Source organism: Sinocyclocheilus rhinocerous, unplaced genomic scaffold, assembly GCF_001515625.1.
Source record: "Sinocyclocheilus rhinocerous isolate Xijiao unplaced genomic scaffold, SAMN03320098_v1.1 scaffold2134, whole genome shotgun sequence".
NCBI classification, from domain to species: domain Eukaryota; kingdom Metazoa; phylum Chordata; class Actinopteri; order Cypriniformes; family Cyprinidae; genus Sinocyclocheilus; species Sinocyclocheilus rhinocerous.
Genome location: NW_015652303.1, coordinates 373739 through 398960, shown reverse-complemented (window position 1 = coordinate 398960; position 25222 = coordinate 373739). Strand labels below are relative to the sequence as shown.

At 35.8% G+C, this 25222-nt stretch overlaps 4 protein-coding genes across 13 annotated transcripts in view; 3 read left to right on the top strand and 1 right to left on the bottom strand.

Moving 5' to 3' along the window:
- The window catches only part of ndufb6 (NADH:ubiquinone oxidoreductase subunit B), a 1730-nt gene extending 522 nt beyond the window's left edge, over positions 1-1208 (top strand). The window contains exons 2-4 of the mRNA XM_016520543.1: positions 125-217; positions 848-892; positions 1040-1208. Of these exons, the coding sequence (XP_016376029.1) occupies positions 125-217; positions 848-892; positions 1040-1111 (210 nt within the window). The 3' untranslated portion in view covers positions 1112-1208. The remainder of the gene's footprint in view (positions 1-124; positions 218-847; positions 893-1039) is intronic.
- Positions 1209-1818: 610 nt separating this feature from the next.
- Positions 1819-6580, top strand: LOC107714647 (TOP1 binding arginine/serine rich protein, E3 ubiquitin ligase). 7 transcript variants are annotated; one of them, XM_016520570.1, is made up of 4 exons: positions 1819-2200; positions 2798-5030; positions 6138-6426; positions 6459-6580. In XM_016520570.1, the coding sequence occupies exons 2-4, from the start codon at positions 2801-2803 to the stop codon at positions 6469-6471; spliced, it is 2532 nt and encodes an 843-aa protein (XP_016376056.1). In that variant the 5' UTR covers positions 1819-2200; positions 2798-2800; the 3' UTR covers positions 6472-6580. The 7 variants fall into 7 exon arrangements, with proteins under 7 accessions (XP_016376056.1, XP_016376054.1, XP_016376053.1 ...); XM_016520568.1 differs by having other exon boundaries at positions 6138-6580; XM_016520567.1 differs by lacking the exons at positions 6138-6426; positions 6459-6580 and having other exon boundaries at positions 1819-2022; positions 2135-2200; positions 2798-5473.
- Positions 6581-7430: 850 nt separating this feature from the next.
- On the top strand, positions 7431-16238 carry mtap (methylthioadenosine phosphorylase). 4 transcript variants are annotated; one of them, XM_016520541.1, is made up of 9 exons: positions 7431-7518; positions 10860-10946; positions 11172-11230; positions 11352-11397; positions 11834-11955; positions 13198-13300; positions 13421-13660; positions 15883-16005; positions 16155-16238. In XM_016520541.1, the coding sequence occupies exons 1-9, from the start codon at positions 7495-7497 to the stop codon at positions 16191-16193; spliced, it is 843 nt and encodes a 280-aa protein (XP_016376027.1). In that variant the 5' UTR covers positions 7431-7494; the 3' UTR covers positions 16194-16238. The 4 variants fall into 4 exon arrangements, with proteins under 4 accessions (XP_016376027.1, XP_016376025.1, XP_016376028.1 ...); XM_016520542.1 differs by lacking the exon at positions 7431-7518 and adding an exon at positions 8306-8394; XM_016520539.1 differs by lacking the exons at positions 11172-11230; positions 11352-11397 and adding an exon at positions 11607-11665 and having other exon boundaries at positions 7438-7518; positions 11788-11955.
- A 2236-nt stretch (positions 16239-18474) lies between these two features.
- LOC107714625 (cyclin-dependent kinase inhibitor 2A-like) lies at positions 18475-20912 on the bottom strand. The gene is made up of 2 exons (XM_016520538.1): positions 20512-20912; positions 18475-18813 (listed from the first exon to the last, which is right to left on the bottom strand). Exons 1-2 carry the CDS (start codon positions 20644-20646, stop codon positions 18562-18564), a joined length of 387 nt encoding a protein of 128 aa, XP_016376024.1. The 5' UTR covers positions 20647-20912; the 3' UTR covers positions 18475-18561.
- Between the last annotated feature and the right edge of the window lie 4310 nt (positions 20913-25222).

Below are 25222 nucleotides of genomic sequence, written 5' to 3'. Positions count from 1 at the left end.
GTGTATATATATATATATATATATATATATATATATATATATATATATATATGAGATTTTTAAAAGCACAATACTAATATAACATGCAATTTTGTCTTACCTTCTTTTTATGCGGATGAACCAGACATTTAAAGCCTATAATGCCAGTGTTTTTGCTGTCACGCGGATTCTGATCCCAGCCTGGATTGTGCATTACTACGTGAAGTACCACGTCAGTGTAAGTTCATGGTGCTGTTATACTGTTTCATCTACAGTTACACTGCTTTCATTTACCAGAACTGTAATTTGTGCACTGTACTAAAATGACACGGAAGTCTGAGCCACTATAGAGGTTAAAATTATGAGGCTAACTCGAAGGCTTTGATAAGATTTAATTATTTTCTGAATACCCACTACATTAGATGCTTATCAAAACTGACAGAATGCTTGGTTCCAGTTGAGCATGCACATTGTTTTGTGAAATAAAAAGTAATGTAATTATGTAATAATAATATTATAATAATGTCGTTTTTTTTTCAATTTAGTATAATGGAGATAACAAATGCAGTATATTTATTATTATCATTATTATTATTATTATTATTACGTTAACCCTAAACTATAAAAAATATTGAAGGCATGAAATATAATCATAGCCTTTATGACCTTTGATATCTTATTTCAAAGAATGTCAGATTTATTCATCTTTTTGTTACATTTAATAAATTAAATCTAAATATTTTCATAAAGGCTTGTATTATGTGTGCAAAGGTTGAAGATAAAATGTAACACCAAATATCTTTGTGCTTTGGCTGATCATTGTCATGCCTAGATATAAAGTTCAAATAGATATTTCTTGTTTCCACAGAAAATGCCATATGGAATTGTTGCTCTTAAACCCAGACTGTTTCCTGTAAGTATACTTACATTATTATGGACCAGACAGTATTATTGCACTAATAATCAAAAGGAGTTTTGTAAATTACCTTCAAATAATCATTAATTTTGATGTTTATGTATGTTCTCATGCACACCTTCTTTGCATGTGTATGTTTTTCAGGGAGACACCATTTTGGAAACAGGAGAAGTTGTCCCAGATCTTCCTGAAGCAGACAGTCATGGTCATCATTAAAGATGCCAGTGTATATTTAGTATAGACATACCTGTTAGCACTGGTTGAAAAAACATGCTTGTGTGTATACTATGTCAATAAAATTTATTATACAGATTCTGTATGCCTGTTCTGTGTCTTTGAATGACAGTATCACACCCTTTTGGGTACATTCTGAGATCCATAAAATGTAGCTAATTTAATTTTTTACTCCACACATCTCACATGAAAGAAGAGTCTTGAATTATTTTAATAAAAAGCACACTGAAGAGCCAATAGTGACATTCTTGACAACACAGAGTCTTTGACATTTGTTATTGCATGATTTTGAAAAACGTATCACAATTCAATGCTTTAAATGTCAAATCAGACAAAAACAATAATAAGGGGGGGCCTTTGGAATCCAAAAAGCAGTAAACTATTGAAGTCTTTGTTTGAATATTAGAATACTAAATTAAAATATTTTCTTAAATGCTCCTCACAAGCTTTGTCGTTGCTATTTAGTGAAGTTCTCAGAATTGTCTGTGTGTGTTTTAGTATTTTCGAAATTATGAAATGAAAAGCATAAACCACAAATAGAAGGAGCTTCATCTCTGATATATCATTAACGCTTCAAAATTTCAAAACTCATTTTTTGACGTTTGTCTCGCATATGGTTGGTGGACTTTTATTTTGAAGTGAAAAACAGGAAGTTCTGAAAGTTTGACAGGATTTCACTTCCGCAATTTTCATGTTTTGTTACGTCATGATGAGCAACATTGCTTATGTAGACGGACTGAGCATTATTGTATCTTTTTTTTTTGGTCATTATTAAGTGCTTTTTTATATATTTGCAGCTGTAAAGTTGTAACAATAATCCGTAAGATATAATGCATTACAGGCTGCTTGTATACCGTGTATTGATCTTTAAAACGGCGCTGGTTTGTTAGATAGTAAGTTACATTATCTTCAGGTCAACATGTTTTTGTGGATTCTGTAAAACAGTACTACAATTATTAAACTGTGCAAGTCATGATGTTCTTTTGTTTGTTTAGGATATTTAAGCGAGATGCTTCCAGCGGAATTCAGAGAATCTAAGTACTTCGAAAGTTTCGACAAATACGTAAAAGAGTAAGTTTAAAACATCATTTTGAAAGTTTTTCATATTTTTCTTAATTTCTATTTTCTATCTACTTTTTATAGAAATGTTTTTATAGCGCTTAAATAAACACAAAAGCTAATGTGACACCGTATAGGTTTGTTTATATTTTGTAAACATGGTAAAATGCCAATATTGTGTTATTTATAGCAGACATTAGTTTATTACTAATGAGAAAAACTAACAATACGAGTAAATACGATCACATAAATACTATTTATGTGACCGTATTTATTTACTCATATCGTAATTATTTGGCGGATGAAAGGTTTTCAAATATTAATAAACAGTGAAGCTGTTTTGTTACAATAATACTCCCCCCCCCAAGAAATAATAAAAGATTATGCTATACTGTCGAATATGGTTTGCTTTTAACGAAACCTTTTCTTTCATAGCAGGACATTTGTATCACCTTGACATTTTTGACTTGATATTTAAAAAAATTAAAATGAGTTTTAATTAATTCTTATTCTTTTCGTTTATCATTTTATTTAAATGTAAACACTTTATCAATTTTAAACATGTAGCAAATGCAAGTAGCATAATAATTCAAATATTTCTTCCATCAGATTATGGCATCACCACAGATGAAGGAGCGCCTGTCAGGTGTTGTGTTAAACACTGTATCAAAAGGAGCATCTCCAGAATCAAAATGCCCAATATGCCTGGATCATTTCAAAAACATATCATATCTGGATGTGTGCTTACATAAGTTTTGCTTCTGCTGCATCCACGAGTGGTCGAAGAACAAAGCAGAATGCCCTTTGTGCAAACAGCCATTTAATTCAATTTATCACACCATTAAGTCTGAAGATAACTACAAGAGGTTTGACCTGCGACCAACTGAAAATGGCTCATTTGGCAACATGGCAGGGCAAAGATTCAGGTATCGCACCACGCTTACAGGCAACCGCAGACCAGCACAGAGGAGAACGTCTCCTCCTCCTGACCATGGGGTCATATTTGAGGGCCTGAGGGGATCTCTTCCACAGCGGCACAACAGAGATCTCCACAGCATGTTAAGGAGGTTGGCAGTAAGACAAAGAAGAGAGAGAGAGGGAAGATCTGTGCAAAGTCTGCGCGAACAAGAAATTGTTAAATTCAGACGGGCCTTGTACAGAAGAGGTGTGCAAGTCCAGAGCGTTCAGGATGGTGGTCGTAGCAGGGAGACTTCTGCAGAGTTCTTCAGAAGAAATCCTGCTTGTCTCCACAGGCTTGTGCCTTGGTTGAGACGAGAGCTGACTGTTCTATATGGCACTCACGGTTCCCTTGTCAACATAGTGCAGCACATCATCATGACTTTGATCACTCGACATAACTTGGATGACCAGGCTGTTGTACACGAGCTTCGACCCTTCTTGCTATCCCATACAGAGCACTTCCTACATGAGTTTCTTTGTTTTGCTCAATCCCCGTTCAACATGGAGGCATATGACCAGCGTGCAGTTTATGACTTGCCTCGGCCCTCCGGAGAAGATAGCAGTTCGGAAACCTCTGTGATCGCCATCTCTGAGGATGAAAGTGATTCTTTAGTGTCAGGATCCCAGGATTATGCCACTCCTAGTCTGACCTTAAGCCAAACAGCATGGGATGATGAGACCCCAGGGCCATCCTACTCCTCGGAGCCATCTCAGGTATTACCTTTCCCTGTGAGGGACTCGGATTCTGATAGTAGTGTAGGGGAAGCAGTAGTGTCTGTTGCTGCTGTGCCATATCAAGACCGTCCAGCAAATACTGGCACTATTGCAGTGGAAGAAGAGCATTCCGCTAGCAGTGAGGATGACTGTGTTATTATCAGCTATGTTAAGCCAGTGTCAGAAAGGACTCCAGAACTGGTCCAGCTTTCATCTGATTCAGAACATTCTGAGCAGAATGTAGAGCTACGAATCCCTCGGGCACCCCAACACATTCGATTTACTTCAGAGTCTGATTTGTCTCCCACTGACACTCAGAGAACCTCGAGGAGGCCAACGAGATGTTCTCGCTCACCTGAGAACACCACTAGTCACCCAAGAAAAGAAAAGAAATATGGCAAAGGGCATCATAAAAGGGAGTTGTCGGGATCTAGAGAAGGATCCTTGCGCAGCAACAGGACACACTCCTCCTCTCGTAGCAGGAAACACCCATTGTCTAAAGAGAGCAAGCATAAGCGGAGAAGAGAAAAAGAGACAAGTCACCACACCTCATCTTATTGGCATTCATATAGCCATTACAGTCAAAGAGACAGCAGCAGGAGATGTTATACAGAGACGCGCTCATCCTACACCAGCTATTACAGAAGTGTACATGATCGCTTTCATTCTCAATCGCATAGTAGAAGGCGGAGCAGGGACCGTCAGGACAGAAGTCACTCAAGGAGCAATTCTAGAATCAAGTCCAGCTCCTCCAATCGTCAGGACAGAAGTTGCTCAAGGAGCAATTCTGGGATCAACTCCTCCAATCATCAGGACAGAAGTCGCTCAAGAAGCAGATCTAGAATCAAGTTTAGCTCCTCCAACCGTCAGCACAGAAGACGCTCAAGGAGCAGTTCTAGAGGCAACTCTTCCAACCGTCAGAACAGAAGTCGCTCAAGGAGCAATTCTAGAATCAACTCCAGCTCCTCACATCAGACATCACGGCATGATGATCATGGCAGGAAAAAGAAATACAAAACAAAGCATCATGAGGAACCCTCTTGCAAATTGTTTACTGATTCTGTTAAAGATGATGCAAAAAATAAATACAAGAAGCATCACAGAAAGTTCAAGAGGAAAAGCAGGAGTCCAAGCAGAGGTGACAAATCTGAGGGTCACAGTCGGAAACATCACAAGAAGAAGAAGAAACACAAGAGGAAGAGCAGGAGACATAATAGTGAGGAGAGGGTGGGAAAAAACAGCCCTGTTCTCATTACAATTTCTAGTGACAGTGACAGTGCTGACCCCAGTGAACCCTCAACCAGTAATATCTGTGCAGCTGGCTCCATTGTCCCAATAGCAAACAGTGCAACAGAAACTCAGCCGCTCATGTCCAGATTCCTAGACATGGAGCAAGAGTCAACTGCTGGAACTGGATGTAGTTCTGTGGGTGATGCAGGGAATCACCCCCCAGACAGATTAAGGCCAATGTCTTTGTGAGTTTGTATGTTCAGTTTAACTGAACTCCTCAATTTGTGGCAAATAATGATTGACAAAGGACTATTGTAATGCCCACATGTATATTTAGTGTTTTATAAATACAAAAGGGATGGGTTTTAAATGTGATTTTGATTTGGGGTTTCTTGTTTTTTTTTAGATATATGTAAATTTGCATTTGTGATTTATTTGAAAATGTATTTCGTTTCAAACTCCCCTATGCAAGCAAATCAACAGTCATCAATTTTCAAAGTTTAGTGTTCCTTTTTTATTTGCCTATGTCAAATAAATTGAAAAGGATCATAAAAGTGTCTTTGTTACTGAATGCATTCTTTCATAATGTGTTCTTTTGTGTGCACATTGTATTTCTATGTGTATGTTTGCTTAAAATAGTCTGGAAGCAGTTTAATGCACAGGCATTCATTATTAATTTTTGTCATTTACAGTTTATGACACATGAACTCAGTGTATATCCTCAGATTTCTAAAACAATTTCAGAAAATACACTGAAAATTCATCTTTAAATTGAATCAATACATTGATGCAGAGAATAAATACTTAAATTTTTCATTTGGGTATGTTTTTTAAAATATTTTTATTATGATTTCTTGATAGTGCACACCATACTGTCCAAACTATTTTTAAAGGTAAAAGAAAAAAGTAAACTGCTATAAGAAAAAAGTACACGTGATCTGTGGAAAAATCCATTATGTTTTATGAGCCAACACATGATATTTTACTGCAAAATATGTACAAAAATGTGGAAAAATTTATGGGAGGAGTAGTCACAGTCGGAAACATCACAAGAAGAAGAAGAAACACAAGAGGAAGAGCAGGAGACATAATAGTGAGGAGAGGGTGGGAAAAAACAGCCCTGTTCTCATTACAATTTCTAGTGACAGTGACAGTGCTGACCCCAGTGAACCCTCAACCAGTAATATCTGTGCAGCTGGCTCCATTGTCCCAATAGCAAACAGTGCAACAGAAACTCAGCCGCTCATGTCCAGATTCCTAGACATGGAGCAAGAGTCAACTGCTGGAACTGGATGTAGTTCTGTGGGTGATGCAGGGAATCACCCCCCAGACAGATTAAGGCCAATGTCTTTGTGAGTTTGTATGTTCAGTTTAACTGAACTCCTCAATTTGTGGCAAATAATGATTGACAAAGGACTATTGTAATGCCCACATGTATATTTAGTGTTTTATAAATACAAAAGGGATGGGTTTTAAATGTGATTTTGATTTGGGGTTTCTTGTTTTTTTTTAGATATATGTAAATTTGCATTTGTGATTTATTTGAAAATGTATTTCGTTTCAAACTCCCCTATGCAAGCAAATCAACAGTCATCAATTTTCAAAGTTTAGTGTTCCTTTTTTATTTGCCTATGTCAAATAAATTGAAAAGGATCATAAAAGTGTCTTTGTTACTGAATGCATTCTTTCATAATGTGTTCTTTTGTGTGCACATTGTATTTCTATGTGTATGTTTGCTTAAAATAGTCTGGAAGCAGTTTCATGCACAGGCATTCATTATTAATTTTTGTCACAGTCAGTTTATGACACATGAACTCAGTGTATATCCTCAGATTTCTAAAACAATTTCAGAAAATACACTGAAAATTCATCTTTAAATTGAATCAATACATTGATGCAGAGAATAAATACTTACATTTTTCATTTGGGTATGTTTTTTTATATTTTTATTATGATTTCTTGATAGTGCACACCATACTGTCCAAACTATTTTTAAAAGTAAAAGAAAAAAGTAAACTGCTATAAGAAAAAAGTACACGTGATCTGTGGAAAAATCCATTATGTTTTATGAGCCAACACATGATATTTTACTGCAAAATATGTACAAAAATGTGGAAAAATTTATGGGAGGAGTATTCCCACCACATGATGTAATATTTCATATACATTTCTATAAATCCTGGTAAACTTTTTTCTTAGTTCATGTTAATTATGCTCTTTTATTGAAGTGTTGTCATGATTGTGTTTAGTTAGCTAAATCATGCATATCCACTCTTGTAGTTTCATTAAAGCACACCTACTTACAGCACAGTAGGTGGCGCTAATGTACATCTTGCTTTTCAGCTTCCTAGTTCTTTCTCAAGAAAGAACTAGCTGATGTTGTGTTTTACACGTGAAAGAAAATGGCATCTAACGGTCAAGTAAAGGTAAATCTAATAGTATTGAATCATTATTGATAATGAAATATATGGGCGTACACATGGAGAAAATGTGCCCATGTCAAATAAATTGAAAAGGATCATAAAAGTGTCTTTGTTACTGAATGCATTCTTTCATAATGTGTTCTTTTGTGTGCACATTGTATTTCTATGTGTATGTTTGCTTAAAATAGTCTGGAAGCAGTTTAATGCACAGGCATTCATTATTAATTTTTGTCATTTACAGTTTATGACACATGAACTCAGTGTATATCCTCAGATTTCTAAAACAATTTCAGAAAATACACTGAAAATTCATCTTTAAATTGAATCAATACATTGATGCAGAGAATAAATACTTAAATTTTTCATTTGGGTATGTTTTTTAAAATATTTTTATTATGATTTCTTGATAGTGCACACCATACTGTCCAAACTATTTTTAAAGGTAAAAGAAAAAAGTAAACTGCTATAAGAAAAAAGTACACGTGATCTGTGGAAAAATCCATTATGTTTTATGAGCCAACACATGATATTTTACTGCAAAATATGTACAAAAATGTGGAAAAATTTATGGGAGGAGTATTCCCACCGCATGATGTAATATTTCATATACATTTCTATAAATCCTGGTAAACATTTTTCTTAGTTCATGTTAATTATGCTCTTTTATTGAAGTGTTGTCATGATTGTGTTTAGTTAGCTAAATCATGCATATCCACTCTTGTGGGGGAGACTGTTTCATTAAAGCACACCTACTTACAGCACAGTAGGTGGCGCTAATGTACATCTTGCTTTTCAGCTTCCTAGTTCTTTCTCAAGAAAGAACTAGCTGATGTTGTGTTTTACACGTGAAAGAAAATGGCATCTAACGGCCAAGTAAAGGTAAATCTAATAGTATTGAATCATTATTGATAATGAAATATATGGGCGTACCCATGGAGAAAATGTATGTAAGAAAATAGTTTAGGAGATGGAACACTGCAGTAATTTCACATCAACACGCCACTAACCAAAAATGTTGCATTAATTGGGTTCTGCAATGAAAATTGAACGTATCACAATCGCTGTATTGTATTTGGCAGTATACAGCACTTTTCTTTACATCCAATGTCAGCAGCTCGTTTCGCATTTTATAGAGCATGAAAATCTGCTATCACCACATGCTTTACCGCTTCTTCCTGGAGCCGAGCCCAATGCTGCTAACTATGCATAGGACTTCGTACCATATGTTAATATTTCTGTGGGCGTGAAATAATTCTGGTGTAATAATGAAAATTTAACGTATCACAATCGCTGTATTGTATTTGGCAGTATACAGCACTTTTCTTTACATCCAATGTCAGCAGCTCGTTTCGCATTTTATAGAGCATGAAAATCTGCTATCACCACATGCTTTACCGCTTCTTCCTGGAGCCGAGCCCAAATGCTGCTAACTATGCATGGGACTTCGTACCATATGTTAATATTTCTGTGGGCGTGAAATAATTCTGATGTAATTGTATTAATAACTGCAACGTTGTTTGGTCGATACAATCGATATCATTAGACTTTAGACTGTTTTGTATACTCGATGCTCTTTTTCACTTTGTTAGGAGAAAAGTTTCGGTTGTGACAGTATTAATATAAAATATAGTCTAAAACGTACGACTACTATCCTACATTTAGGTTTACTGGCACGTTGAAAGCATTAAACCATTATGAAGTGACTCTCTTAACAGCCCCCTGATTGAAACGTAGCCCCAAAACTTCCCAATTAAGCATTAAAAGAATAGTTCACCCCAAAAAGAAAATACTGCCATTATTTACTCACCCTCCGTTTGTTCCAAACCTGTCGAAATAGAGTTTCTTCTATTGAACACAAAAGATGATGTTTCTTAGGCTGATGACACACCTCAACTTTTACGTTTATAATGCAAAAAATTGAGATGCAAAAAGGAATGAACAGCTGAAAACAAAAACCAAGTTGTTGCATGAATGAATTCTAATATATATATATATATGCTCGTTTTCCTGTCGAAATAGAGTTTCTTCTATTGAACACAAAAGATGATGTTTCTTAGGCTGATGACACACCTCAACTTTTACGTTTATAATGCAAAAAATTGAGATGCAAAAAGGAATGAACAGCTGAAAACAAAAACCAAGTTGTTGCATGAATGAATTCTAATATATATATATATGCTCGTTTAATACCCAAATATGATACCTTGACCTATTATCAAATTTACATGCTTACTGTGAACTGTTTCAAAACAGTTTAATGTGGATATTCTATAACCTTTTCACTTTTATTTAGCCTCTGTACCAACATTTTTGGAGTGTGTTGCAGCCGTCAAAAACAAAATCTGTTCATATTTACAAAATACATTACATTTCCGACGCGTGCTTGTTGTGTTCGGCCAATCACAATGCACTGGTTCAGCTGGCCAATCAGAGCAGACTGTGCTTGTCGGAAGGAGGGACTTTGTAGAAAACTAAGCGTTTGAGAGAGGCGGGGCATAGAGGACCTACAATAATGTACAGTATTTGAAAAATAATGTGTTTTTTGAACATTAAAGCATGTCAACATATTCTGTTACACCAAATACACAAAATAATGATCTTTAAAAAAGCATTGATATGACCCCTTTAAATAAAAGTTAAAGAGAATTAACAAATCACAGATTCTTGATTTGTTTGCATTTTACAAAACATCCCAACTTCTCTGGAATTGGGGTTGTATATACTGTATATATATATATATATATATATGGAAAAAATAAAATATTGCATCCCCATATTGTGCAGAACTAGCATTATACACAAAGTGACTCCTCTGGAGGCAAAGAATGAGAAGCAGAATGAAATAAACCTATTTTCAGCTGCATTCTTGATTCTTCTATTCTGATGGTGTTTAGCAAACTGTCTAGGAAATTATTCAGGTTAAGTGGCTTGGCTGTCCTCAACTTCAGTGCTTAAGACTCTACTCGCTTCTGGAATACTTGATTCTGTTAATGGCATTTAGCGGTCAGATATCTATTGCAACACTGTAAATCAGAATGTTCATCTGGGTAACTGAAACAGGCACTGCATGACTCATGTCTCATGCAGTACAGTACATACAGTATCACAGACTTGCTCTCTCTTGTTGCATACAAATGCAAATGGCACCATCTTGCATCTATATATTGTGAAAATTGCCTCAGAGAGTATGAATATCATTTAAATATATTTTTAAATGAACCACATCCTATTTGTTTTGTCATTATAAAATATTTGCGAGTGTTGGAAATGTTTTAATTAAATCAACCAACTGCAGACACCCATCCCACATTCAGATATGTCTATAAAACATCATGTTCTCATAGATAGGAATAATTGGTGGATCTGGTCTTGATGATCCAGATATCCTGGAGGGAAGGACAGAACGGTATGTAGTCACGCCATTTGGAAAGGTGAGTGTCTCTGCATTGTGTCTAGTGTACTTTCTTGCATGCATAATTATGGGAGAGTACATTTGGAAATGAATATATGCATTTGCTTTAATTAAACTCAGAAGTTGAAATAATTGCTAATCATGGTTTGCTTCTAAATCATGTGTTCCCAATAATATATAACAGTTGTACTGATAGGCAGAGCGAGTAGTGTATTCATACTCATTTCTTCCTCTCTTTTGACAGCCTTCTGATGCTCTGATTTTGGGCAAAATAAAGAATGTCGAATGTGTACTTCTTGCAAGGTAATTACACTGCAGGGTATATACGATACAATATACAATCTGAATCTTATATTTGAAATATCTGCTTGTTTTATAGTTAACAAGGACAGAAGTCTAATCTAGAACTTTTCTCCCTCTACAGGCATGGGAGACAACACACCATAATGCCCACCAATGTCAATTACCAGGCCAATATTTGGTGATGAACAAGACACTCAAAGTGCTTGCTATTTAATTCCATACGAAAGGTGTATTTGCTTTAATTAAACTCAGAAGTTGAAATAATTGCTAATCATGGTTTGCTTCTAAATCATGTGTTCCCAATAATATATAACAGTTGTATTGATAGGCAGAGCGAGTAGTGTATTCATACTCATTTCTTCCTCTCTTTTGACAGCCTTCTGATGCTCTAATTTTGGGCAAAATAAAGAATGTCGAATGTGTACTTCTTGCAAGGTAATTACACTGCAGGGTATATACGATACAATATACAATCTGAATCTTATATTTGAAATATCTGCTGGTTTTATAGTTAACAAGGACAGAAGTCTAATCTAGAACTTTTCTCCCTCTACAAGGCATGGGAGACAACACACCATAATGCCCACCAATGTCAATTACCAGGCCAATATTTGGGCCTTGAAGGAAGAGGGCTGTACTCACCTGTTAGTCACCACAGCATGTGGTTCCCTCAGAGAGGACATCCAGCCTGGGGACATTGTTTTGATTGACCAGTTTATTGATAGGTTAGTGTTAATTTCTCTGTAATAATTTCTCATCACATTTTCAATTTCACACTCACTTTAAAAAAATCTTTTAAAAACAAAAAAACTATTGAAGGATACAAACAACCATGTAAACTTAGGGCCCTGGAAGCTTAGAACTATTTGAACACAAAACCCTGGGAATTTTAGATTCTATATCTTTGTTTTGTTTTTGTTTTTTTCTTGTTCTTGTTTTCCAAATAGTAATACTTAACATTAATGTTCAGGGAAGTAGCTTACATTTTATTTACTTTTGAGCAATTTGACCTAAAGACATGTAGCTCTGTATTTAGATTCATTGAACCATGCAGAGTAAAACTATATCAACGGTTGACCAAACTGCTGCTCTGCTATTTTTGTGTCTGAAATGTTTTATCTTTGAACCGTATTGCCCATGATGGCCAAAACCTGATTGTTAAAAAAAAAAAAAAAACTGGCATGGCGGTCATTGGCCAGGTTTGCGTTTTGAAATCGAGTAAAACTATATCAACGGTTGACCAAACTGCTGCTCTGCTATTTTTGTATCTGAAATGTTGTATCTTTTAGTTAAAGTTTAGGTTACTTGGGCAGCCACCGAAACCAGCTGTGTGCGACAGGCTTCCTGTCTTAACAAAACTGCTTAAATTGTTGTTGTTTTCCTTTAAGCATCTCTTATCTCCATTTAATATGAATTTTGCTAGAGAGAAATGTTTCTTGAGGAATTTAAAGTTTAGCTGAATGCCAGAAAACTTTGAGAGAAAACAAACAGTACAAATTCTTAAGAAGGCCGCACACCACACCAGATGTGTCTGTCAAACGACACAAACTGGCATAAAATTCGAACACATTGTTTTCACATGAGTATACATACAGTAATAGTGCTACCACTCAGCATCTGTCGACAGTGCCAAGATTGGACTTTAGAGGCTGCTCAACATCCTGCCTTTGGTGGTGTTGGACTGGTTTTTTTTTTCTTTCATACATCACACTTCAAACTCATTAACAACACTTATTCATTGTTGAAGTGAACATTTGCCTTTATGATGATTTGAACCACCTTGAATTTGAGGACTTGAGTACAGAATGATGAGTCCAGTTTTGGATTCTTATGATACTTGCTTCTCATCTGGTGTGAAACTGGCTTTTTTGTTCCTCACAGCAGATTTTTTCCGTTTGGTTCATATTCATATTTCATTTTCATCTTAATTTCCACTCAAAAATGTTACACACCACCCTGAATTCAAGGACAACAAAACGTGTCCAGACATTCTATGATGGGCAGCCCACCAGCCCCCCAGGTGTGTGCCACATCCCTATGGCTGAACCTTTCTGCAACAGGACTAGAGAGGTCAGTGACATTTCCCGCCCAGCTCTCTGTCTGTCTCTCACTCTCTGTCTGTCTCATTGTTCATCTTACCATATTCTCATTCTTACTATTTTTTCCGTATTTTCTTACGTCCTCTTGTAGGTGCTCGTGGAGGTTGCCCAGGGACTCGGTGTGAAGTGTCACACCCGAGGGACAATGGTGGCCATAGAGGGTCCTCGTTTCTCCTCTCGGGCAGAGAGCCTCATGTTCAGACAATGGGGTGCTGATGTCATCAACATGACCACAGTACCGGAGGTGGTTCTTGCCAAGGAGGCCGGGCTGTGTTATGCTAGTATTGCAATGGCAACTGATTATGACTGCTGGAAAGAGCACGAAGAGGCGGTGAGCAGATAGAAACTTTTGTCTGTGTGTTTGTACAGTTTGTGTGTGTACGTACTTATCCATATTTATGGACTATCCTGTTTTGGCAGAAGTGAGATAAATATGACAAAACCTCTTTTTCCGGACATACAAGGACATTCCCATTTGTAAAAAAACAAAACAAAAACAATGTACAGGGGTTGAACAAAATAATATGAAAACCTGGGAAATAGGCAATATTTTTTAATGTTTTACCACCATTTGCCTTCTTATGCACTATGTACTCAACCATGTAGTGTATGAATTATATAAGGTTATTTTGTCATTTATAATCGGAGTCTGATAGCCCCTCCCCCTTCGCTATGTAATTAAAGCTGCTACAGTTGAGGGCATGAAGTGTCCAACATTTCACACTTCGTTTTTTTGTTTTTTTAAGTGCATCAGCCGGGTTTTTAAAGTGCACTTTTTCTGCACTTTTTTTTTTTTTTGTAAGTGTGAATGCACTACTCGCACTATTTATACTACAAGAAATAGTATATTTCTTATATAATAGTACTATTCACACTAGAATAATGCACAAGTACGCGATTTGGGACGCACCTAATGTTTCAACTGGAGTCCATTTTGTTTTCAGCATGGAACTGAAACTGTACCAAAATACACAGATTCACAAGGATTGCATGCTAGAACAGTATAGAGATTTTAAATGCATTCGCAGGTCAAATGTTACCAAGCCTACAGAGACCATGCATCAATATTTCTTTCAGTCTTGTTTTATCTCGGAATCATGATTAAAGTTGTTTTGATAAATGGAAAATTAGTATTTTAGGAAAGAGAGAAAAGTAACAATTCATGTCTAATATTAAACTCTATAATATTAAAAATATATTCTTGCCGCATTTAGCCTAAATATAGTGTTTTTATAGTGTGTAATTGATTTATTTTTACTATATAAAATAGAAATTTAACAAATTTGCAATTTCCCACAAAATCCATTGCATTAGGCTTACCTGACTGATGCCCTTTCAAGAAAAAAATAATGATATTCATTAGACAAAAACAAGATTTTTTTCTTTTCGTGTAGTAATTCAAAGGCAAAAACTCATTTTGGCAGCAGAATTAATTAATATCTACAACCTTGGGTCCATATAAGCCCAGCTATTCCTTTGGTCCTTATATTTGTGGCAAATACTCACTTCAAAAAATTTTTTTTTATATAGAGAGATTTTTTTCCCCATAAATGGAAGCATTTGTCTCTTGGTTACAAATGCCACATAAAAGCCCTTTGTTATTTAGTGAAGTGTTTTTTTCCCCATTCATTTCATTTTCATTCTAACTAGACAGTATGTGTTTTGACAGTGAAACTGTACATAATATTTTGATGCCATTTCAAAGAAAGGACATAAGAAAAAAAACAGAAATGTGTTACGAAGGATTTTTTATAGGATATTCATTTTTAAGTCAATAAACTCTCTGCAGATTATTGTTTCCGATAGCAGGATGACCGGTTAGGCTGGTAGTTTGCTGCAATGTTTACTTCCCCTCACAGTTCAGAGCCCTCCTTCCGAGTTCCTGCTGCTGACCTCTAGTTTTCACTCCCCACTTCACCACATCCTTCCGTCCCTGTCCTGTATTCTCATTCTCTCTCTGACTCATGCACAGACAATCACACATATTTTGCTGCCAACCAATGAGTCAGTTCCTCTAAAGGAAAACATCGGTGATAAAAAAAAAAACAAGTCTGTAGTTCAGTTTTCTTGATCACGTAGATTTTTCTTGTTGCTGTCTTGATTCAGTAGATCCTGACATTGTCCTCTATAAATGTGAATGCACAATGGCACTGTAGACAGCTAAATGGCTGACAAAGTCTGGCATTAATTAGAGACAATAGTCCATCTGTTGCTTGAACATAAATGTCTTCCATTTTCAGTTTTAACTTGTGACAGGTTATTCATGACTCGTGGCAACCTTATCTGTGTTATCTGAGTGGCTACAGGCAAATGTGAGACTCGGAAACTTAACAGCCTGATATCTGTTTTGAGGATGTTGTTTGTTTTTAGAGGTAAAGTTTAATTTGAAGAATAAATGTGATAATTTTAAGTTCAAACTGCATTTCAGCATTTACTGCTCAATGGTTGATCTATTGCTTGCTGGTCCATTAATTTTAATTTGCCTTTTTTTCTCATGTATTTTTTTATAAACCTGCATATACCAAACTTTGCTCCTTTTTTTTTACATTTTAGGTGTGTGTGGACAACGTTCTGAAAACCATGAAAGAGAATGCAAATAAAGCTAGCAGCATCCTGCTCACAGCAATCCCACAGATCTGTCAGATGGACTGGGGGAGCACAATAAATGCACAAAAAGTGAGTTTAAAGCTCTTTGTTATATTTATTAAAAATCTGTAATTTACATAATTTAATTATGTAATGTATTTCGTGCTAAATGTTATATCTATACTGAGTTTTCAGCTTTCATGTTGTTTTTCATACTGAGTTTTCATGTTGTTGCCCAGCTTATGTCACAGTCGTCAGTAATGTTGCCCAAACATTAAAGTATCCGGCCGTTGAGGAGCCATCCAAGATGTGGTGTCCACAGCTGCAATCATGTATCTGTAAACAAGCATGATATTTCTACCATTATTGACCTAAATAAAAAAAAAAGGGTTTGTCATCCACCCCGACATGGCTATTATTTTTCTCTTCAAAATGGTGTTTGTTTAAAAATGCAATGCATGGTAGCATTGCCAGAGGACAGGATCTATTGATTATCACATTGTTTTTCAGTGCCTTTTAATAGTAGCAGTAGTGTTGTTACACCTTGAAGTACCTTGGATAAATCAAAATACAAGTGTTACGGTCTAAGTTAGTCTAGGGAAGACCGCAACAGAAATAAATGGTTGGTGGTGAGACACTGTGCGACGGCAGAGAAAATGCCATTTCCAGACCCAGAATGGCTACAATAACTCAAACAATCACTGTCAAATGCAGCAAAAAGAGAGGTTTTTATTTACAGAGAACAGAGAAATAACAAAAGGGTTTTAACTTCAGAGGGGGGCAAGGCCAAAATAACAAACATAACCCAACTAACTAAGCATCAAAGAAAAGAAAACAAAATACAACAGATTAAACTAACTCCCTAAACTAACATAAACAGGAGAAAATAAGAAATGCAAAACAAAATGGCACCCACCTTCCTACTAAACCCAAAACAAAAGACATGAATTAAAACTCAATATTTATTATGGGCAACTGAAGTTAACACTCACTTCTCTTTAGATCAAGTCTTAGTCATAGATGTAATCAATGGGACAAAGGACAGAAGCTCTACTTCTACACAATTGAGAGAAAGATACACCAAATCACCAAACTAAGGCGCAGCACACCATCTAGCCACCACCAACTACTGGTCTGAAAGTAGCTGTAGTTTAAATACTCGCTCTCCTCTCCCATCACCCAATCACAGCAGAGCTCTTAATTAACCTCAGGTGGGGATACTGGTTCTGCTGGGGAGAGAGAGAAAACAAGGCACCGAATTCACACAGCAACGGAACCTTACGGCTCTGGACATAACACAAGTATAAATATTTTGGTTGGATATAAAACTAAATACATGTATTTCATAACCACAAATAAATATATGCTGTTTTTCCCTATGAAAATTGTGTGGGATATTATTCATTGTGCCACATTTCAGTGCATTGATGAAACCCCTCCATTTTGAGTCAGCAGCAAATTGCTTTTACAGAGCAATTTCTTTTCTTTGTGAAGAACAGATGCATATTTGTAACAAAAATGGGTAAACTTTGGTTGCTTGTCAGAAATAAATACTGTTTTCTCTTCAGTGTTTTTGCCTCGAGGAATCGTAACAGATCTCCGTGTATCATGTTTCTTTTATAATATTCCTGCTTCTAAAATGGAGGACGTCTAACTTTGATTTCTGATCTAATTATTTTCTGTTCCTTTCATGAGATTCGATCAGCCAACCTTACTGTCCCCTTGTTGTATTCGGTCTAATACGTAGCAATGTCTTCAGAGATAAACCCTCAAGTAATAGATTCTCTTCAAATAACCATTTGTCTTTTGCACTTTGGTAAATGTAACGGTCTCTATTAAATAATTAGCTACATTTTGTTTTCTTTTTTTCTTTTAGCTGTCTTTCATAGGTTTCACAGGTACAATATGCAGGAGGTAAACTGCATAAATAAAAAAATAATAAACTTTACTTTCCGCACAATATCAGTATTTTGCACTCAAAGCTGGCGAGGCGATCATTAAAGAACCAAAATTATGCGTTATAAAGAAAAAAGAAATTGCACGGTGGCATATAGAGAGTTGCATTTATTTAGCCTATCATAAAACATCATAAACTTATCTAAAATATCTTATTTTCTCAAGAGAACTGAGAAATATAAGCCACATAAATAGGTTATTTGGTTTGAGCGCATACCCAATAAACGGACGACTTCGTTATCTTTCCTCGATTTAACTCCATTTAGCCATATCATTCACCATGCTAAGTAAAGAACAAATATTATGGATATGTTAAAAATTTGAATTTTATACATATACCGTAATGCTGCGTCCAGATACACACTTTTACTAGGGTGATATTATCATTAATGCTTCAGACTTAAAGTTAGGTTTTTTTTCCTGTAGTTTGTGATAGTGATGCTGCATGAAGGCATATTAAAAATGAACAACTGTGAACCATAAATTCTCATAGGAATAAAAATTCTTAAAATGTTTAATACTCCAAACAGCATAAAAATCCACAAACAATATTGTAAATTATTATTAGCCTACAAATATGTCCTAAACAATGAAAGTGCATAACTGCTGCGCTCATTCCTTTATTTATTAAACCAGTCATATTATGTGATAAATATGTAGTTACCAAAAAAAAGAGAAGAACTTTAGCGTTTAAATACGACTGAGAAATTCAGCCACGTCCATATGGCCAGTCTGCCGTGCCACATCCACAGGTCGTAAATTGCTGTGATCTGTTGCATTGGGATCGGCGTTGAAGCGAATTAAAAGCCGCACGGTGTCCATGAATCCGCTTCTGGCCGCATCGTGCAAAGGAGTGCTTCCTGTCCCGGGATCAGGCACATTAGGATCTGCTCCATATTCCAGCAGCAGGTGAGCCAAAGGTGTGTTACCCATCATCATCACCTGCGGGGGTAAAAAAAAACAAAAAAAACACGTGCAATGTTGTCAGCAATGTTTTTGGTATAAATAATTGTTCCTTTCTATTTAAAATAATAAATAAACAAACAAACATGCTGACTGCAATTCATACTTTAAATGTCATTATTTGAATCACTGAGAAAGATTTTCTCTCGTTCGGTAAGAACAATTTAGCTAGTGCATAGTGCAGGCTATTAGGACAATAGCTAATAGCCTAATAGTTCAGCAACAATAATTTAACTGCTCATTTTGTAACATTTGTTTTTATCATTACTTAATATTGTTTTTAGATAAGTGTGTATCATATGAGTATGTCCACTTTGTGATAGGCCTATCTTAAACATATTTCGTTAAAATTAAAAAGATTAAAATGTTTCACTTAGCCTATCTTACCAATTAGCCCGAAAACTGTATGGCCTATGTCTAATCAATCAATCACAGTTTCTGAAATTTTGCAGTCTTTGTGTATGTTCGTTTTAAGCTTGCTAAACTATTACATCGTCTCCGCAGGCACTTTATTTTGCCTCCATTTTTTAAATCCTGCGCAGAATGGGGAGCATCACAACATGAGTTGTAACACCACCATTAGAACAGTCTAGAAATTAGCTACGAGGTGAAATCGCTTTCAAACATCACCACCACCCTCTTGAAGTGACAGCAGGACAAAAAGTTTGAGTTTTAGGCTAATCTGGTTTATAATATTTGCCATCTCACTGAGACAGGGTGGTGAATGTTGATGTGGGATAGCCTAATTTTTTAATAATAATACAATAAATTCATGGCAAAATATTAAACGGCAGTGTTTTCTATTATTTACAACCGATCTGGTAGTACAGAACTCTTTTGACATACATTTACACAATTTAGGAATAGGATAAACTAATGGAGATTTATGAAGATTTATGAAATAGCCTAAAATGCGACAATGAAACACTCCGCAGTATGAAACTCACATAGGACCTACTTTTAAAGTAGCCTACAATTAATAGAATAGGATTAATTTCTTATTTTAAAGTAGCTACATGATTTTATATATTTTTCTTTTTTTTGTGAGAATGGTGCTGTCCTTTGGTTAAAACATCACAACTATAACTATTACATTTAAGACAAATAAAACAAAGATATACTTTTTTTCTACGATGCTAAACGTGTCAGGCCATTTACTAGTGCTTTTTTTGAAAAACAAGAACAATGTTTTAGCCTTCAATACCTCCAGATAACTACACCTATAAGATAAATACTGTATTGAAATATTAATAATGTTCTAATACATTATGGAAATTAATAATATTAAACTTAGATTTTTTCCCATAGTTATTAGAATTGCATCATAGTCTAAATATGCCGAAAATGTTTCCAATTAGTCTCACTAGCCTACTCAGTAAAGACAACGTAAATATTAAATTCAAGTAAATAGGCTAATAGACTATAAAAATATATAGGCTATATAAATAGAAATTAAATCCTATTAAACCGAGTGTAAGATAGAATTAAACAAAATTCTAAAGTTAGGCTATATTAAGTTATAGGCCTATTACCATCTTATAAAATAACTTGAACTTTCATACAATATTTCCTTTAAGTGCCTTTGTATTTTTTGTATTTAATATTTGTACGTCTGTACGTCTTATGTTTGCATTTTTTTAATAGTTAATTTATTCTTAAGACGTGTCTTAAACTTACCTGTATAGGTGTTCTTCCGAATTTGTTAACGCCGTTCACATTCACTCCGTTAGATAGTAAAAACTGAACATGGTAAGTGTTTCCAGTCGCGGCTGCTTTGGTCAGTTCATCCTCGGCATGCATCATTTTCATCATCAGTCCACTGAAGGATTTCGCTTTGACAGGTAGAAGCGATAAGGAATCATCTACTGGTTACTGCGAAAATGATCAGAGTTCACATTGCATTTTAATTTTCTCTGTCTCCAGACGAAAAAGGATACTCTTGAGCTGGGTAAGTACGTTAAATCGACTCCTTTATAAGGCTGCCGTGTCATATAATTTATTACGCGTAGGGAGATATTTGTTCGGACTTGCTTCTGTAATGAACGCTACGGCAAACCGTGCTCTGCAGTAGTCTATGCACTGCGCATGCGCACTCAAACAGCTGATCCAGGAAGACTTGAAGCTACAATGACACAAGGCAGTAGGGAGAGAGTCTGTCAATGTTTTAAAAACTGGTATTAAAGATGCTATAGCTAATAATGATGACTCATTCAGCATCCCAAAACTGAACTAGATTTATAAATAAGTTGTTCTAAACATTATTGATTACACTGCATACATATTTCTTAAGAACATAAGTCTGTCCAGTATGGGACACCTACTTTGAGCAACATCACTCATAATAAAACATACATTTAGGTTACATTTACATACATAGGCTACTTTTTTATCTGAAGTTTTTTATTTTTTTTCCCCTCAAGTGTTTGATTAGCTGCACACAATATTACATCTGAAAGGTATAAAGGACTGGGAATTCCAGGGATGTACTGCATCTATTCTGACCAATATTTCGTCCTGCTTAGCTACTGCTGTTTCCCCGCATTGCTGTAAACTATAAAAACAAGGCCTTAAAACGTCAAGACCGCAGCAAGCAGTTTTAGCATTTTTTTAAATTTAAGTGTTGTGCTTCGTTTGGTTGTTGTATGCTGTTATTTTATGTCAGTGAGTAGTAAAACCAGTACACAATTTATTACAAACTGAAATAGGCCTACATGATCCAAAAGGGTCTGGCTGCAGCCTTGCACTTGCACTCTCAGACACTTCCGCTGACTAAATAAATAAATAAAATAAATAATCATTAAATCACCACCACAGCGTCTTGTCTCCATTGGCAACACGCACGATTTGTGTCGACTGCAAGTGACATCGCAGGTAGGCCTATCGGAGAGTGCAAGTGGCGATTGCAAGTGACTTCGTAATTTAGTTTCTTTTGTCTTGTCTTCACCACCTGGCTACTGTTGTAAAATGTTGAGAGATTCAAACAAAAAGAATAAATAGAACAAAATAAAAAAATAAAGACTGCAAGTGACGTCGCTAGCGGGAGTGCAAGTGTCTGAGAGTACAAGTCTGAGAGTGCAAGTGCGAGGCTGCAGCCAGACCCTTCTCACATGATCACTTACTAGACCATTGGATAGAGGCGACACTATCCAGTGTGATAATGTAGATCATACCTAAAATAGAAGCTTTACATACTGTAACTGCAGCTGTTTAAAATCATAGGGAAGATGCCTTAAGAATGATGTGCATTTACGTTTTAATTGTAACTTCTTTATAAGTTTATCATGCACAGGATGATGATCCATTAGCCAATGTGTTATTGAGAGAAATATTTGCTAATTTAATTGTAATAGCACAAAATGTAAAATTAAAGGGGTGCACTAAACTTTTACAGAATGTATAAGTGACTTTTGATATCACTTATTACTTGTGTGTAACCTACTGACAATTTAGTAACTTTAGTAAATTTATTCTACTTATTTATTTGACTTATGCATTCATTATGCAGACATGTTTAACTTCACTTTAAGTGAAGATATGTCATAATATCAACAATGTGAATTCAATTTGAATGATTTCACTCAGTAAGCCTATATGTTTTGATTTTTGTAATGTATGAAACCTTTGGAATTACTGAATATATAGTAACACCCATGAATTAAAATAATTATTAAAGTATTTAGTTTTAAAATAAAATAAAATAAAACAAAACAAAACAAAATAATAATAAAAAATAACACTAGTAACAACATGCCACTCGGGGCCATCTGTGAATTTTTTTTACTCCACAAATCTAAAAACATTAAATGTATCCAAAAATCTCCCACTGACAAATAGACACCAAAAATTTTGATTTTCAACGTCACAGATCCCAATTTATAGAGACCACTAATTAGATCATTTATCCTCAAAACTGTATTGATTAATTCAAACTAATATTGATATTCAGATGAAATGACAAAATTAAGAACAAAGCCATTCATCAAATCTGTTGAGATGAGATTTTGTGCACGCCACGGTCAAGAGAAAAAAGTTAGGTGGGTGGCTCTCTTTCTCAGTAGCACTGTTTTGCATGGTGTGAGCTAAGCCATTTTTTTAATAGAACCAACCAGAAGAAGATTGTTTTGTTCATGAGTGTTTCTGACATTTCAGGTAACTCCCAGTTTAAGTTCATTAGACATCCAGCATTTTTTTTTCATTGTGATTTTCCCACTTAAGTTCTCCCTCCTTGTTCAAAGATGTACACGTCATTGCCTAAAAGTTTCTCTGTCATGTCAATGTAATGGTATTTCCTGCATTTGGTGGTAAATAAGTCGAGCAATAAGTAAAACAAGAGCTGTTTGAATGACTTTTGTTCTCAAAGTTCTCAAACAGCAAAATGAACAAAAGAAATATCACTCTCTTTTAAACTGCTGTATATACAGTATATATAAGATATAAGATTTTACAATTCATTATATTATAGTGCCAGATTCTTTCTTGAAAGTGTGTAATTGATTTGATTTGATTTTTTACTGCCCCTTACTGCTTCTGTTCATGTCACAGCTGAGGAGAATTGCTAGTGAAGGACTTAAGGAAGTGCACATGCATGATGCCTTCGGTCAGTCTGCATTGTGATGACATTGACTTTCTTAGTGGGTGATCTGGCACAGGACTCAGTCTTTCCACACCGATCATTTTTTGAAACTGCCACTATGTACAGCCTCGTTCTGAATTCGATCTGACCAACAAATAAACATGATGTTGCTTGGGAACAATGGGGTCTCTGTGAGCAGTTGTGAAGCAGCACTAGGCCATCTGCAGTGAGAGTTACTGAATTAGAGAAAGACAGAAAGTGATTCAGTCACATGCACACTGCTTAATGGTCTGTGAACAGAGAGTTTGGAAACAGTACTACTACAGTACTAACAGTACCCTACTCTTAACCCTATAAATCCTATCATATTTGATATACTGTACAAATTTCTAAGGCCTCTAAATTAAAAACAATCAGAACTTTTCTAAACACAGAAAATCAAACCCAAATCCTGTTGTACACAGTCTACATGTCTTCTGTCCTCCGATTGATAGTTTATACTTTTTTAGCAAGTAGAAGGCCTTTTAGTATAATTCTAAAAACATTCCCTTTTAGGTTGTGGTGCACATGTCTTCTTGCTTTGAAATCTTTAATGATTACAGTAACAGCTACATACAGAACTTAAAAAAAAAAGAAAAAGTTATTTAGCACAAATTAATTAACCTAAATACATTCCTTTATACCAACATTGTTTAATTATGTAAAATGCAAAAGCAACAACAGCAAGTTACCACTTATTACAGTGTAGGTTTACTTGATATATCCATATATATCAAGTTAAAATGTGAGTATCATACATCAGGCTTTTGAGGTTTTTCACATTTTTGTAAATCTATCAGTCATCATTGTATTGCATTGCAATATATGTTTTGCCCCCACAATAAAAAAATTAGCTCTGATCATAAAAAGCATTTCAATAAATCTTTTTTATTTGGACAATTTATCCATGTTGATTTTTTGAGTTTCACAGTTTTATCTGTGTTGTGAAATGAAAGATCAGGACCACACTAGCTTAAGGATTTATTAGCTTGGCAAGCTAACATGCATGAGCACAACAATTTTGACAGGATGTGACACAATCATAGGATTCAGACACAGCATATCTGCCTCAGGCTGCGATCAAGCACCTGATCGAATACCAAAAACAAGTTCTGCCTGTGGAATTGCCTTGTGGTCATTTCAAATGTTTTTTTGAGCACCACCTTGTCTCCCTCCTTGTGTCCCAGGACCTCAGTTTGAAACCCCCTGGCTTTGACAGTTTATCACATTAAATGTTCAGGAGCAAAATTCTCACATAAAGAATTATGAAGAAAAGAAGCAAGAATTCTAAGAAATGTGCCATGATCTCAGTGACATCTGTTTGTTTTTGAAGAGAGGTCAGTTCAGTATTAAAACATTTGTATAATTTTTTTGTGTGTATTTAAACAATACACACAAATACACACTCTGCCGGAGCGACAGAGGACCAAGGTGGAGCTAAAGGGAAGGAGTAGCCTGACGGGGAAACAGGAGCTCTCCCTGGGCTGGACATGGAAACGGGAGCCCTCCTTGTGCTAGACTCGGGATCTGTGGCCCGCCCTGGGCCATATGCGGGAACCACAGCCCTCTCTGGGCTGGACGTGGAAACAGGTGCCCTCCCTGGGCTAGACTCGGGATCTGTGGCCCTCCCTTGGCCATACGTGGGAACTGTAGCCCTCTCTGGGCCAGAGTCCCGGGGCGACGGATGGTCGACAACAGACCAAGGCGGAGCCGGAGGGACGAGGGAGCCCAGCGGAGCCAGTGGACTGCCGGGACATGGCGGAGAGGAGGGAGCTA